Here is a 12,201-nt window from a genome sequence, read left to right as displayed (position 1 = left end):
GGGTAGAACAAAAGTGCAAGCTCCATATTAGTTTAGAGAAGAGTTCCTGCTCTTTGAACAAGCCTTGCTCCTTTTTTTCAATGTTACTTTTGGAGAATAGTGTGTTCTCTCAACAAAAAAAAAGTTGAGGAAATCCAGTAATGCTGCTTCATAGCAACACCACTGGAGAGAGTCTTTTTCATCTTGAATTTGTAATGTTGCATTTATGTTTCTACCACATTGTGATTTTATTTATCTATACTTTTTTCCCCTCAAAGAATTTCTTAGTGTACTTCAGGTTTTTATTAGAATACATTACTTCCCTGAGTTAAATTGCAAGTCCGCACGTAGTTTTATGTGAAAATACTGTTGGAGCCTCACGTTATGTCCTGCTGGCATTACAGTCTAAAATAGATACCTGTCTTGCCTTAATTTCCTCTGCAGTAGAGGTGTTGTTACACAGGCTTTGGCTGTAGTAGCTGCTTACTGAACTGTTCCTTGGAGTCAGGCAGCAGTAATGAGTGGATTTCTGAATTTTATTTGGATGAGATTGCAAACAGGGGTAGAACAAAAGTGCAAGCTCCATATTAGCAGGAAATGCGGTGTGCTAACTGAACTCTGGGGATTTGAGAGAAGAGTTCCTGCTTTTTGAATGAGCCTTCCTCCTTTGGAGTCAGATGTAAAGTTTGTTGAAGCCCCCCAACATTGAAGATTGGGACTGGTACTGCAGCAAATAAATCATAATATATAACATTAAATTGATAACTTATTTCACAAACATAGAATGTACTTAGTGACTTAGTTAAAGTCACTTTGCATTGCATTTGAGCATTTATACAGCATGAAAGTGTTCTTCCTCTTGTTTGTATCTACTATGTGCTAAGTTGCTTTGAGCATTTTCTGTGTTTGCTTCGATTATATGTGGTCTTTGAAAGGTACTTTCATAATTCTTTCATGGTTCTTAAATAAAATACAAATAACAGTATTTTTTTTGCATGCACAAGCTTCACAATCATGCTCTGTAACAACATAAACGTGGCTTTTTGTAGCTGTTGAAATCAATGTAAAAACTGGCTTGCTGCCTTAAAAAAATGATGCACTGTGTAAACATAAACAATTTCTGAAATTGTGGTTTTTTCACTTCAGTGGATTACGGAAATCTGGGGGCAAGGGCAAGAAACAAGAAAAAGAAAACCTGAGAGGTTCTCTGGATAGCAGGTAGTTGTTTGGTTTTGTTCGTTTAATAAATACATGCTGCATTCCTAAAGTTTTTAACCTAAGAATTCCTTTAAAACTATCATTACTGTTTGACCTTAAAGTACAATCAAGTATAACAATGGCAGAATTCTGTGCAGATTAATCTAATGATGTGGAGATGAGTTTCTAATCTCATGAAATAAGAAAAACACGTAGGCTAGCATAAAGGAAACAGTAAAGGAGGGTTACGTTTTGGAGTCGTTTGTAAGATTAACACATTGTACCCTATCTTAAATATGAAAACTGTATTTTGCTTAGGAAGATGAATGTTGAGTAATTAAATTAGCGAATTATTTGAAGTTGTTAAATTGTTGTGTGAAACTACAAAAGCTCTTAAATTTGTGGTGTTCTGTAACTCAAGTTATTTTGCATGGCTATTTAAAGGCAAGTATCCCTTTTCATTTTAAATATCAATTGTGCTGTGAAATGGGTAAAAATGAGTGGTGTGGTTTGAGTTGTTGGTTTGTGCGTTTGGGGGCGCAGGGTGGGGTATTTGCTGCCGTTTAAACACAATCTCCTTGTTTCAGAGGTTCCCGAGAACTGTTGGATGACTCTGGCAACAACCTGTCTGCATCAGATTCAGACTCCCCTGCTCCTACTTGCATGCCTTTCTCTTGGTTTGGAGACAGCCACAAAGAGCCTCAGGTTTCTAGTAGCAGCCTGCACGTTACTCAGAGCGGGCAGGACGGTTGTGAACACGGTCAAGAGAGGAACAGAAGCAAGGTAAAGATGACTAATTGGTGCTTGGAATATTTAAGTGGTGCATCTTGATAAAGCAAAAACATCAGTGCTTATTGTGTGGAAGCTTGATGACTTAGTCCTTGACCGTATCATCTCTTACAAATGCAGCTGCAGAGGTTTGAGACTTTACAGCCCTCACAAGCAGGAACAGGGAGAGTGTTCCCATCCCTTCCTGTTCAGTTGAAGCATCAGTGGAAGCTATTCAGGCTGAAGTAGCAGCTAAGGAACAATCGCAGGGTGTATTTTCTCACTGATTTATAACGCTAAAAGCAACGCTAGCTATAGGACAGCCTAGTTTTAAAACCCAAGTCTAACCCTGTCTAATACAGTCCAATACTTGAAATAAGTGTACCTAAATAGAGGTCAGCTTTCCAGGCAGTTTGCCAACCAGTTCTTAACATACTGGTATGTAGGGGTGCAGTACCAGACAGGTGGATGAAGACAGTGTCGTGGTTTTCATGACTTAATTTAGTCTTGAAAGCCAAGAGACGTGTCTGTAGAATACTCTCTTTTCTAGGAATCTGCTTCTGAGTGACTGATAATATTCTAATAATAAAATCCTTTTAACCAGATCTTAAGAGTAGAGCTACACAGTTCAGCCTATAACCATAAAGTTACCGTCTTTATAGTTTAAACTACTTGAAAGAAATGGCTGTGAAAGGTAAAATGTTTAATGTGTGCACTGTCTAAATATTTTGCTATAACCTATTTCAGTGTAAGACTGAGTGCAGCGATCATTAACTTACCTTCGTTCTTGTTTCCTTTGGGTTTTGTTCCATTCAGAATTGTTGCTATTTGAGTAAACTCGTAAGCGAGGTTTAATCTTGAGTTTCACACTTTTTCTTCACTTTGGTTTCCTGAAATACTCTTTCACTTTTTCCTTTTCCTTTGTGTTACTAGAGAGAGATGAGTTACAAATCTAGAAGAGAAACTTAGTAGGTTGCAGTCCATGAAGTCACTGATACTTCTGTGTAGATGGCATGGAACAAGTTGGCTTTCCCTATTTTCAGATGCTGACTGCATTAAAATGCTGTTATACTTTTCAAAAATTACCTTCTGTTTTCTTAATGTGAATTTACAGTCCTTGTGTCAGGATTAAGCTGTCTCATCCGTAGTTCGTAAAAAATATGGAAAGTGGTTTTAGAACTATACAATGCCTTACTGCAACCCAGGAACTTGTGTGATTTTTTTATTATGAAATAGGAGTGCATGGTTGGTATCTTAATAGGCTACAGCAAAGCTGTCGAGAGATGTTTTCTGTATCGATAAACGTTCAGTGGTTGAGCTTTCAAAGTCATTACTTGAGAAGAACCAATTCATCCCTTCTTTAGCCCTCCTTTCTGTCTCACTCAAATAATTGTTCTGAGCATCATAAAAGTCCCACTGCTGCATTTCTACTATTATGAGAACCCCTTAATTTGTTTATGTGGACACTTTTTTTGGCGATTAAGACAGTGTAGAGTTTGCCAGATTGGGTACTCTCTTCCTTTCGACGTTGCCCTGAAACAATAGCCTTTTCTTCTCCTCGTTGTATACTTTATCCAAGTCGATGATCACTTTAACCTTCCAGCTGGTTTCACACCTACTGCTTTATTTTTTGTTTCCTTCTCATGTTCCAGTGTGTAATTGCTGCTTGCTGCTCTTTTCTTTTCCTTAGTGCTAGTTGCAGACCAGCAGCTTTGTAAAATGGTAGAAAGCTGACCCTTTTAAAGAAGAGATTCCCATACGTTAATTGATCCTAAAATCACACTCAGCCTCTCCACAGTCAGGCTGATTTTACTTTGCATTGTTTGGGGTTTGTTACAAAGATGGTTTAGCTACTGCTTGCAAGGACTGATCTTTGTTGATCTTAACCTGCAGTTGGTCATTAAGTTTGCGCTACAATAACGAGGCTTTGGCTGGTAACCCTCACTGTGAAAAGACATTAAAACCGAGAAAGAAGTGTGTTTGACCGCTCAGCAGTGAGTCTTGTTACTAAAACAACCTGACAGCAGGGACATCATCTTCCCAGAATTTAAGGAAAGAATGCTTCTTTTTGTTGATGTTAACTCCATAATATATATTGCTTTTATGGCTGTAATATCCCATACGATCACATGAAAGCATTTCTTAAAGAGCAGGTAAAGGGCAGAAGTCCTAAAACAAGAACTTTGACATCTCTTAACTGCTGCACTGAGTCTTGCGTTATGTGTAATTTCTGTAGTTGTGTTTCAGTACTGATGGTGTAAGGAATGCAGTTATATTTTAACTGTTTTCTGTTTCTGCAAAGTTTTCCTCTTAAAATTGCTGCGTCTAGAAAGATTTTGTTTTCTTAAAATGATAACTGAAGTTAGTCTTAAACTTATAATATGGCAAAGTAACGAATCAACTTCTCTTGTGAAAACTAGAAACAGAAGAACTAAAATCCTGTGATCCGAGTGTCTGCAGATTTCTGAATTGCAGAATTCTTAAATTAGTCCCTTTACATAGTCTGCCCCTTGATTTAGTCCCATTCTCTCATACAAAGCAAGCACGTATGTACTGTTCGTGTTCGTTATTTTTCCAGATAATTACGTTGCTTCTGTAAGTTTGTGTGCAGTGTTTCATTTTCATTGCTAGGAAGAACGCTGTAATGTGAACTGTGTCTGTCCTACTACCTTGTGTCTTCAGAAGCATACCTATAAAACCTCTTATCTCCAAATTCCATGCTCTCCAAGAACCAAAAAACTTTGCAACTGGCTCTAAATCCTTAAAAGGAAATTACTTCTTTAATCTAAATAGGAGCAGGGGGAGGAATAAACATTACAGCTGGTGCTGAGACGCTTTACTCTTGGCTTTGTTTTCTTCATATGTTTTCTAAGGTGTCATTGAGTATTTTGCTCAAATATCACCTTGTTCTAGGGGGGAGGTTTGGTACAGTTTTGTTTCTGAATTGTTCTCAATTGCTCTGCAAAGGTAGAAAGAGTGACTGAGGTTGGCTAACCCAAAAGCTCCTAAATAGATTTTTCAGTTTGATTGGAATTTAATTTGAGAGTCGGTTGATGGACAAAGCATTCTGTTGTTTCTGGCAATACTTCTTACATCTAAAAGTCTGAAGAAGTCCCTAAAATAGAATGTAGTTAATGAAATAATCTACATGGTAAATAGAACACCATTTCTATTATTCCTGTGCAGTACGGTACTCCATGAAGGGCTAGCAGGAAAACTCAAGTTGTGGATAGGGGTTTTTTCATTTGTTGGGTTGTGGTGGTGGTGGTTGCTGCTGCTGCTGCTGTTTTCTTCACTTATTTTCTTCTCTTTTTAAAGACTGGAAATGTGTGTCAATAATTTAGGGTAAAAGGGAATGCAAAGATGAAGTATCCACACCCAAAACAAAAAGAGAATATTCTAGAAAATTTAGAGTTCGGGTTAAACTGAAATCAGAACACAAATACAGAAGTGCTCAGTGAAGACAACTGCAAAAACACAGTTCTTATAGGAGCATAAATCACTGAATAAAAATGTCTTTAACATCAGCTTAATTTAGAATCTCAGATTAATTATGTGTATAGGGATGTTATAGGTTGACATCCTTACAAACCGTAGTTAGTTGATTAGAGACTTAGTGAAAATAAGAGAAAATAATGGTAACTAATTGCTTACTGCTTGTAGGTGGCAAAGAGGAGTGCTGAGAAGTTTTAGAAGGACAAATGTAGGAGGCATGCTTTTGGCAGAATCATTTTTCACTCACTAAAGAAAAGTAACAGAGGTCAGGGTCCGAGCTGGAAACAGAGGTAGTAAAATTAGGAAGTATTCTGGGGAACATGCACATCAGTATTCTTCAGAAGGGTTTTCTTACCAAACCTGCTGTGAGGTTTTCTGGTGTAGCATCTGTGTCTTCCGTAGTCCTCAGCTGGAGTCACAGGCTGCTCAGGTAACCCGCCTGGTGTGTGGGCACTGGCTGCTGGGCAAGCTCACACCCAGAGCCTGCTGCTTTTAGATGCTGAGGCAGGTGTACGCATTGGAAAACTTCCTTTAAACACAGACTAAGTGTAACAACTGACTGTAAGCAGTAAATGCCGTGAGGATTTTACGTTCTTTCAATGTGACAGTTCTTGCACTAGTCATATTTTTAACCTGGATTTTAATTTTTAATAGATTTTATTTTAAATTTTAATAGTCCTTTATTAATATGTTAAAATAATAAATTTGTAAAAATCCTTTATTTCAGAAGAATTTTCTCACTTGAAAATCATTTATTCACACTGTCAGACTGCACAATTACTGCAGATTTACAGTGTTAAACCCTTTTTTTTGTAAAGACATCCGAGTAATTGTTGAAGTTCTAAAATGTTCAGCTTTATTATAGTGGTTTTACACTATTTGGTACTTTAACTATAAAGAGGGTTTTGCATTGCTTGATACAGTGCGTTTATTATAAAAAGTCTTCTGAAGATGTTTTACACCTATGTGGTATTTTTCATGTCAAGGTAGTTTTCAGATTACGTTATTCTGTGCTTCAAATGCAGCCCCCTCAAAACTGAATCACAGAATTGTAGAGTATTTTGGCTATGAAGGGACTTTTAAAGGTCTTCTACTCCAACCCCAGTGCAATAAGCAGGGGCATCTTTAGCCAGACCAGGTTGCTCAGAGCCCTGTGCAACCTGGCCTTGACTGTTTCCAGGGATGAGGCATCTACCACCTCTGGGCAACTGGTTCCAGTGTTTCACCGTCCTCATCAAAGCTGTTAAAATGAGCAGCAATGCAATACAGTATCTTTAATCAGAATTTAAAGTTTTGAGAAAGCTTGTCCTTGGGCAAGCTCTGTATTCTCTATTAATGAACTAATTTAAGCCCTGGTCTGCAAGCTGCCAATAGCTCATTCCTATTCCAATTCTCAATGTATGTCAGCCACAGATGGCCTTTTTGTTTAACTGTGGGCTACCATGGTTCGACAGTGGGCAGCTCTGAAGTCTAAACCTAATTCTCATTGTCAGAACTTCAAGTTACAGGGACACTTCTGTGCCGGGGGAATCTTAATGACCATAAACAAACAGGGCTGCTTTTTGTCTCACCAACAGAACAGCGCTTTTGGAAGCACGTTCATAGTGCTTGTGGAGGTTACAGCTGGATACAAACTTGGCATGAATAATTCCACCAAGTGCATCCTAAATTGCTTCTCCCTGAGCGTGATATGCCTGCTGGAAAAGTAACTGTGTGAATTTCCTCGTGTACTTTAACACCATTTCAGGTTATGGCTGGTTCTCCACACAAGGTGCTCTCATTGGGAATGTTGCTTTCAATTTGTTACTTTGTTTTTTGAATTCAGAAGTTTAACAAAAACGAGTCAGATGCTTCATGTAGCGAATGCATTTAATGTGTGATCTGAAGATAATCGAGTGGTAGTGGGTTTCTTTAGTAAAGCAAAATTTACTAAAATGTCACCTTATGACCTGCTTTTCGAAGGAGTGAGTTAATAAAACGTTATTTCCACTTGTTTGCAGAGTAGAATTGTCATAGATGATACATACCATAGCAAGCCAAGTTGTGAACTTTCAGGGTTAGTGACAGAACCAAATCTGTCAGGTCGTTCACACACTTTAACCTTCTCTTCAAATGAGGTGAGTTTCAAAGTGTGTATATGTGTCTTGTTGGTGTTGTTGTTCACAGTACAGCATGTTTAATAGAAACAGATTGTTGTCATGTGAAAACCTGACCACTGTTTCCGTATTTGAATGGTGAAGAGCACTTCTTCTGTAAAGAGTTGTAAGCTGTTGCTGAACTAAGGACACACATTGGTAGATGCCATGTCAGCCTTTGTGTTCTGCTCCTAGTTACATCAGAAACATTGGAATGAACTCTCTGTGATCAAACTGCGGTTTTTAATTTTAAATGTCACACCTTTCTGTCCCGCTAATTTAAAGCAACTTCCTGGGTGAATGAGAACTGCAACATTTTTGGCCTTGCCTTCACATCCGTGCAGGTTCGTTCTACTGTAAAATTTCACCTAAAGAAAGACAAACAAAAAGGAGGGGAAGTGGTTCTGATATAGATAGACACTAGATACCTGAAAGTCAAACTGTAGTGATAATGTGTGAAGAAAAAATCCATGGATGTGGTTGGTTGTTATTAGCTATCTTAAGCCAGGCTGTGGTGAAAAATCTTAAAGTATTCCAGTAATAGTCAGAAAAAGTCAGAACAGTCTTACAAACAAGGTTATAAATATGAAATCGCTAACATAATAATCTGGGGCGTCAAGATCGTATAACTAGTTTACAGGTTTCAGTAGTGGATTAATTTCTTGCAGATTTTTGCAGCAATGACAGCCATGGATCTAATGGAAACCAGAGGAACTCCAGTTCCAATCTCTCATTGCCAGTGCTCCCTTGAATTGCAGTTTTTTGAATTGAATGGTTCATGAATGGAATATGTTTCTAAAACTTCCAAGCAGTATAAATCGTGAGATTATAACAAAGCTAAATCTCTTCTTGAATATTGTTCTTTGACCGGTATTCCAGCTTTCAGTAGAGTTCTGGTTCTAAAACCCAAACGAAAGTTGTCTAATACTAATTGTGCCTGTGTAAGGTGATGATTTAAGCTTTTTTTTTGTTATAAATGAGTCTGATTCTAGTGTTCTCTGTAGTTCTTACGTTGCGTATGCATATGACCGGTGAAAGTTGTTCGTACCTCTTCAGTAATTACATCGGTTCTGAGGATAATGATAAACAAACTCTGAGATGGTTTCTCTTTCAGAAAGCAGTGTGTGTGAAGAAGAATAGCTAGTTCTGTTCTTGAGGTTTTTAATTAGTAAGCTACACTGAGGTCTAGGAAAACGTAAGTAACCAATTAATTACAGCAATTTTGGATATTTCAAATCCTCAACTTAAGCCCTTTGCAAGTGGGATCTCTACCTGGTACTTGTTGTTGGGTGGGTTCATAAATATCCAGCAGGGATCACGCTAGCCGGTGTAACAACCCCCGCTTTCAGAGGAGCGTACTGCTGTGTGCTGTCCTGCAAATCCCAGAGCTGTTAGTAGGCAGGAGATGGAAACAGCTCTTAGAAATCTTGATGGGAGCAAATCTTGATGGCCTGTGCTGCACAGGTCCCCACTGGCAGTTTGGGGAAGCGACTGAACGGTTAGAGCTGTTAGCAGCCAGCTTGGTACAGCAGAGGCACATCCACCGGCAGCTGGGTAGCAAGCTAGCTGGAAATCCCTACTACCCTTCTGAAGCTTTCAGTCTGTTAAACTGTGTGATGGCATTGGGGTTTTCTTGGAGTTTGTATCTTTTCTATGGAGCCTTCAGTACTTGCTTTCTGAATCACCTGCGTTTTTATGCAGGACCACTTGATTTTCTCATGCTTCCATACCTCGCAAGTCATTTTAGTTCTGCTTTCTGAACTTGCAGCTGATCTTTTGTGTGCGTGTGGTGGCTGTTTTGGGGACTGTAACTCTGAGGTACAGCCAGCTTGGGACAGTCCTCCTGCCTCTGGAAGGACAGTAAACAACTGCAAAGAGAAGAAATATGTAGAGGTGTTACTTAATGATCAATGAGGGTTACTCAAACAAATCACTGTTCATCTTACTCTTCTTCACTTTTCACTTTGTTATTCATATTCTGAAAATATAGTTACAGATGTGCTTTTCCCTTGTGCAGTAGTGGAAAAATTAGAACTATACGGGATTAAGTGTCTTCCTGTTCACCTTCACTTCTGTGAGAAGATGATGTCTACACCGATTCAGTTTTTGGCACAACTTCTTCTGGTTTTAGGGTTATGTCTTTACCAATTTGAAGTAGGAGGAGTTTGTTAGCAGCTGGTGATGCAAAAGCCTGGACTGGAATTAGTGGCTTGGAGTGGAGGACTCCTCCGTGATACGGTCTGTTAGCTGCTCTCATCCACGCTGCTTGGAAGAACTGGTGCAGAGAGACCCAAAATTCTGTTGGGGGACTGCATTCCCCTGGCGAAATGAATGAATCGGGGCCTCTTTGTCTGACAGGAGTACACCTTCTTCAAGTACTTATACTCTGAAATTACAGAGGCGAAGTTGCTGCGTGGCTGGCACAGATTACTTGTGAGTTCCAACTGGAATAAAACATTGTGCGCATTTCTCAGTGTAAAGGAGATAGGTAGAGACTTCCCCTTACTTTGATTTATCTTGGACATCGAATCACATGTGCAGCAACAGTGTTCCAGTGCTAGTGGCCATTGAGTCTGTGTGACCAGACTAGGACTATGTGGAAGTGAAAATCTTCTGAAATGCTTGTAGTATGGATTTTAGGAACTCAGCACTAACTGTTCTGCTCTACTAACTTGTTCCTGTTTATCTGCACTACCTCCTGATGTAACCACTGTCCTTTGTTTCACCAACCAGGGAAAGCAAAACCATTTCTAATTACATGCAGTCCTCTGATGCACTGAAAATTGAAATCTGTCTTGGTTTCACCTCATATGTGTTCCACATTGCCCACTGGGATCCGGTTTACTGTATGATCTGCTCGTGTGACAGGCTCACGTCACACTCTCTTTCACTTGCAATTGCCAGAACTATTTTGTTGCATTCAGTGAACTCTCTCAAATTTTCCATCAAGGATGTTGGATGTTGTGAGATCCCTCCAGTTGAGAGCTGTAGTTGTTCACCTGAAACGGAGAGTCACATCTCAAATCCATCACAAGGAAGATGCTTATTTCCATGTTTTCTGTTTACAGACTTGCTGGGAAAAGTGGGCCTGCTTTCTGCTGTTTTGCAAGGATCTTTGCTAAGTAGTGGAAGCTGCTTAGTGGAGCAGTCTGCAAGTCTGAGGCAGCCTGTAGTCAATCATGAGCCAGTGAGAGATCATTCTGGATAGTTAATGAAACTTCGCACTAGAATTTCTTCTGTGTGGACGCTGAGCTCTGTTTTATGTAGCTTTTCTTTTGTGATGAAGTGCTTCAGGATGAACAGCAGTACTTTTTTTCCCCTCAGAATCCAACTGAAATGGAAGCAGTGAGCTTCAAAAGCTCTCTGAGCTGGCAGAGTGTATTTTCAGTGGAAGGCTACAAGCTCTCACATTTCTGAAATGGCCCACTAGGCAGAGTTTAAAATTTTCAAATGCTGACATGATGGCATTAGATGAAAGAATAAACAGTCCTCTCCTTTTAGAAATGCACCAAATGTAGTAAAACTGTACCTGGAACAGTCACCAGATTTAGTGACTACTGGAATTGCTTTATTTTTCATTTCCTTCACTTTACAATAATCAGTAATACAGTTGATGGGTTACTCGATTCTTCTTGGTGCTGTGTAAGGCAGTTGTCTAACATTAGGACTGAGCTACCCTAACTGACTCACCGAGGAAGCTTGGTCGTTGTTAGGATACATCAAATTTAAGCGAGTGCTTTGCTATATCATTTTTTAGAGAAAACCATTTATGTTCTCCATTTCTGACTTTGTGTTGAATGTTGCAGTGTCTTTTTGTTTATAGCAAACTCACGGGCAAACTGACTATAAACTGCGATCACAAGAACTGAAATCCTTTTGGAGCTAGATTATGTTTAAAAATGCATTTAATTAATCAAACTCGGTTGGCAACTGGAATTCAACATACAGCAAAGTAAAGCATTGCTTACAGTGACTTCTCTCAATTGGTTAGGCATTAGATGATGAATTTACAACAACAGGAAAGCAAAATCAATGGCACAGCAGACCCATTTCTGAGTGGACCACCCAGCAAGTATGCCACTGGTTAATGGGAATGAACATGGAGCAGTATATTACGGAGTTCACAGCTATGAACATCGACGGACAGCAGCTAATGCAGCTCGACAGTGAGAAGTTAAAGGTATGTGGATATCCCAGGACAGATACGTAACTATACATTTCACTGCTTATCCAGACATATTTTGAACCTACGAAGGCTGTTTTCCTGTTTTCATGGCTTCTTAAGGGATAGATTTTTGCTTTTGAAATACTTGGAGACTCAGATGAGAATGTAGTAATTTACTGCACAGGTAAAGACAAGCGGTTTTTAATAAAAAACCAAAACAAACATATACTTATTTCTTCCTTGTTTGCATCTTGAGGAAATGAAAGTAAGCATAATTCCCCAAAGGGGCTTGATAGATCTGTCATCAATCTCAGCATAAGGTTGTATCAAAACAGGATCCAGACCTTTCAAATGCATAGAATTGCAGGATCCAGTTTTAGAAATCTTGTTTCTCCCACATCTCCTCTTCAGATGGGAAGGATAAAAATCCTATCTGGTGACCTTTTACATGTTTTGGTTTTT

At 39.1% G+C, this 12,201-nt stretch overlaps 1 protein-coding gene across 1 annotated transcript in view; it reads left to right on the top strand.

Annotated features, from left to right (window-relative positions):
* Positions 1 to 1,125: 1,125 nt before the first annotated feature.
* LOC104537913 (sterile alpha motif domain-containing protein 14-like) overlaps positions 1,126 to 12,201 on the top strand; it is a gene marked incomplete at its 5' end in the record, with an annotated part of 13,664 nt that continues 2,588 nt past the window's right edge. The window contains 4 exons of the mRNA XM_010180936.1: positions 1,126 to 1,197; positions 1,764 to 1,959; positions 7,440 to 7,556; positions 11,566 to 11,754. Of these exons, the coding sequence (XP_010179238.1) occupies positions 1,126 to 1,197; positions 1,764 to 1,959; positions 7,440 to 7,556; positions 11,566 to 11,754 (574 nt within the window). The remainder of the gene's footprint in view (positions 1,198 to 1,763; positions 1,960 to 7,439; positions 7,557 to 11,565; positions 11,755 to 12,201) is intronic.

Source organism: Mesitornis unicolor, unplaced genomic scaffold (assembly GCF_000695765.1).
Source record: "Mesitornis unicolor isolate BGI_N332 unplaced genomic scaffold, ASM69576v1 scaffold12533, whole genome shotgun sequence".
NCBI classification, from domain to species: Eukaryota; Metazoa; Chordata; class Aves; order Mesitornithiformes; family Mesitornithidae; genus Mesitornis; species Mesitornis unicolor.
The sequence above is the reverse complement of the archived record's forward strand: the minus strand, read 5'-3'. Positions and strand labels throughout refer to the sequence as shown.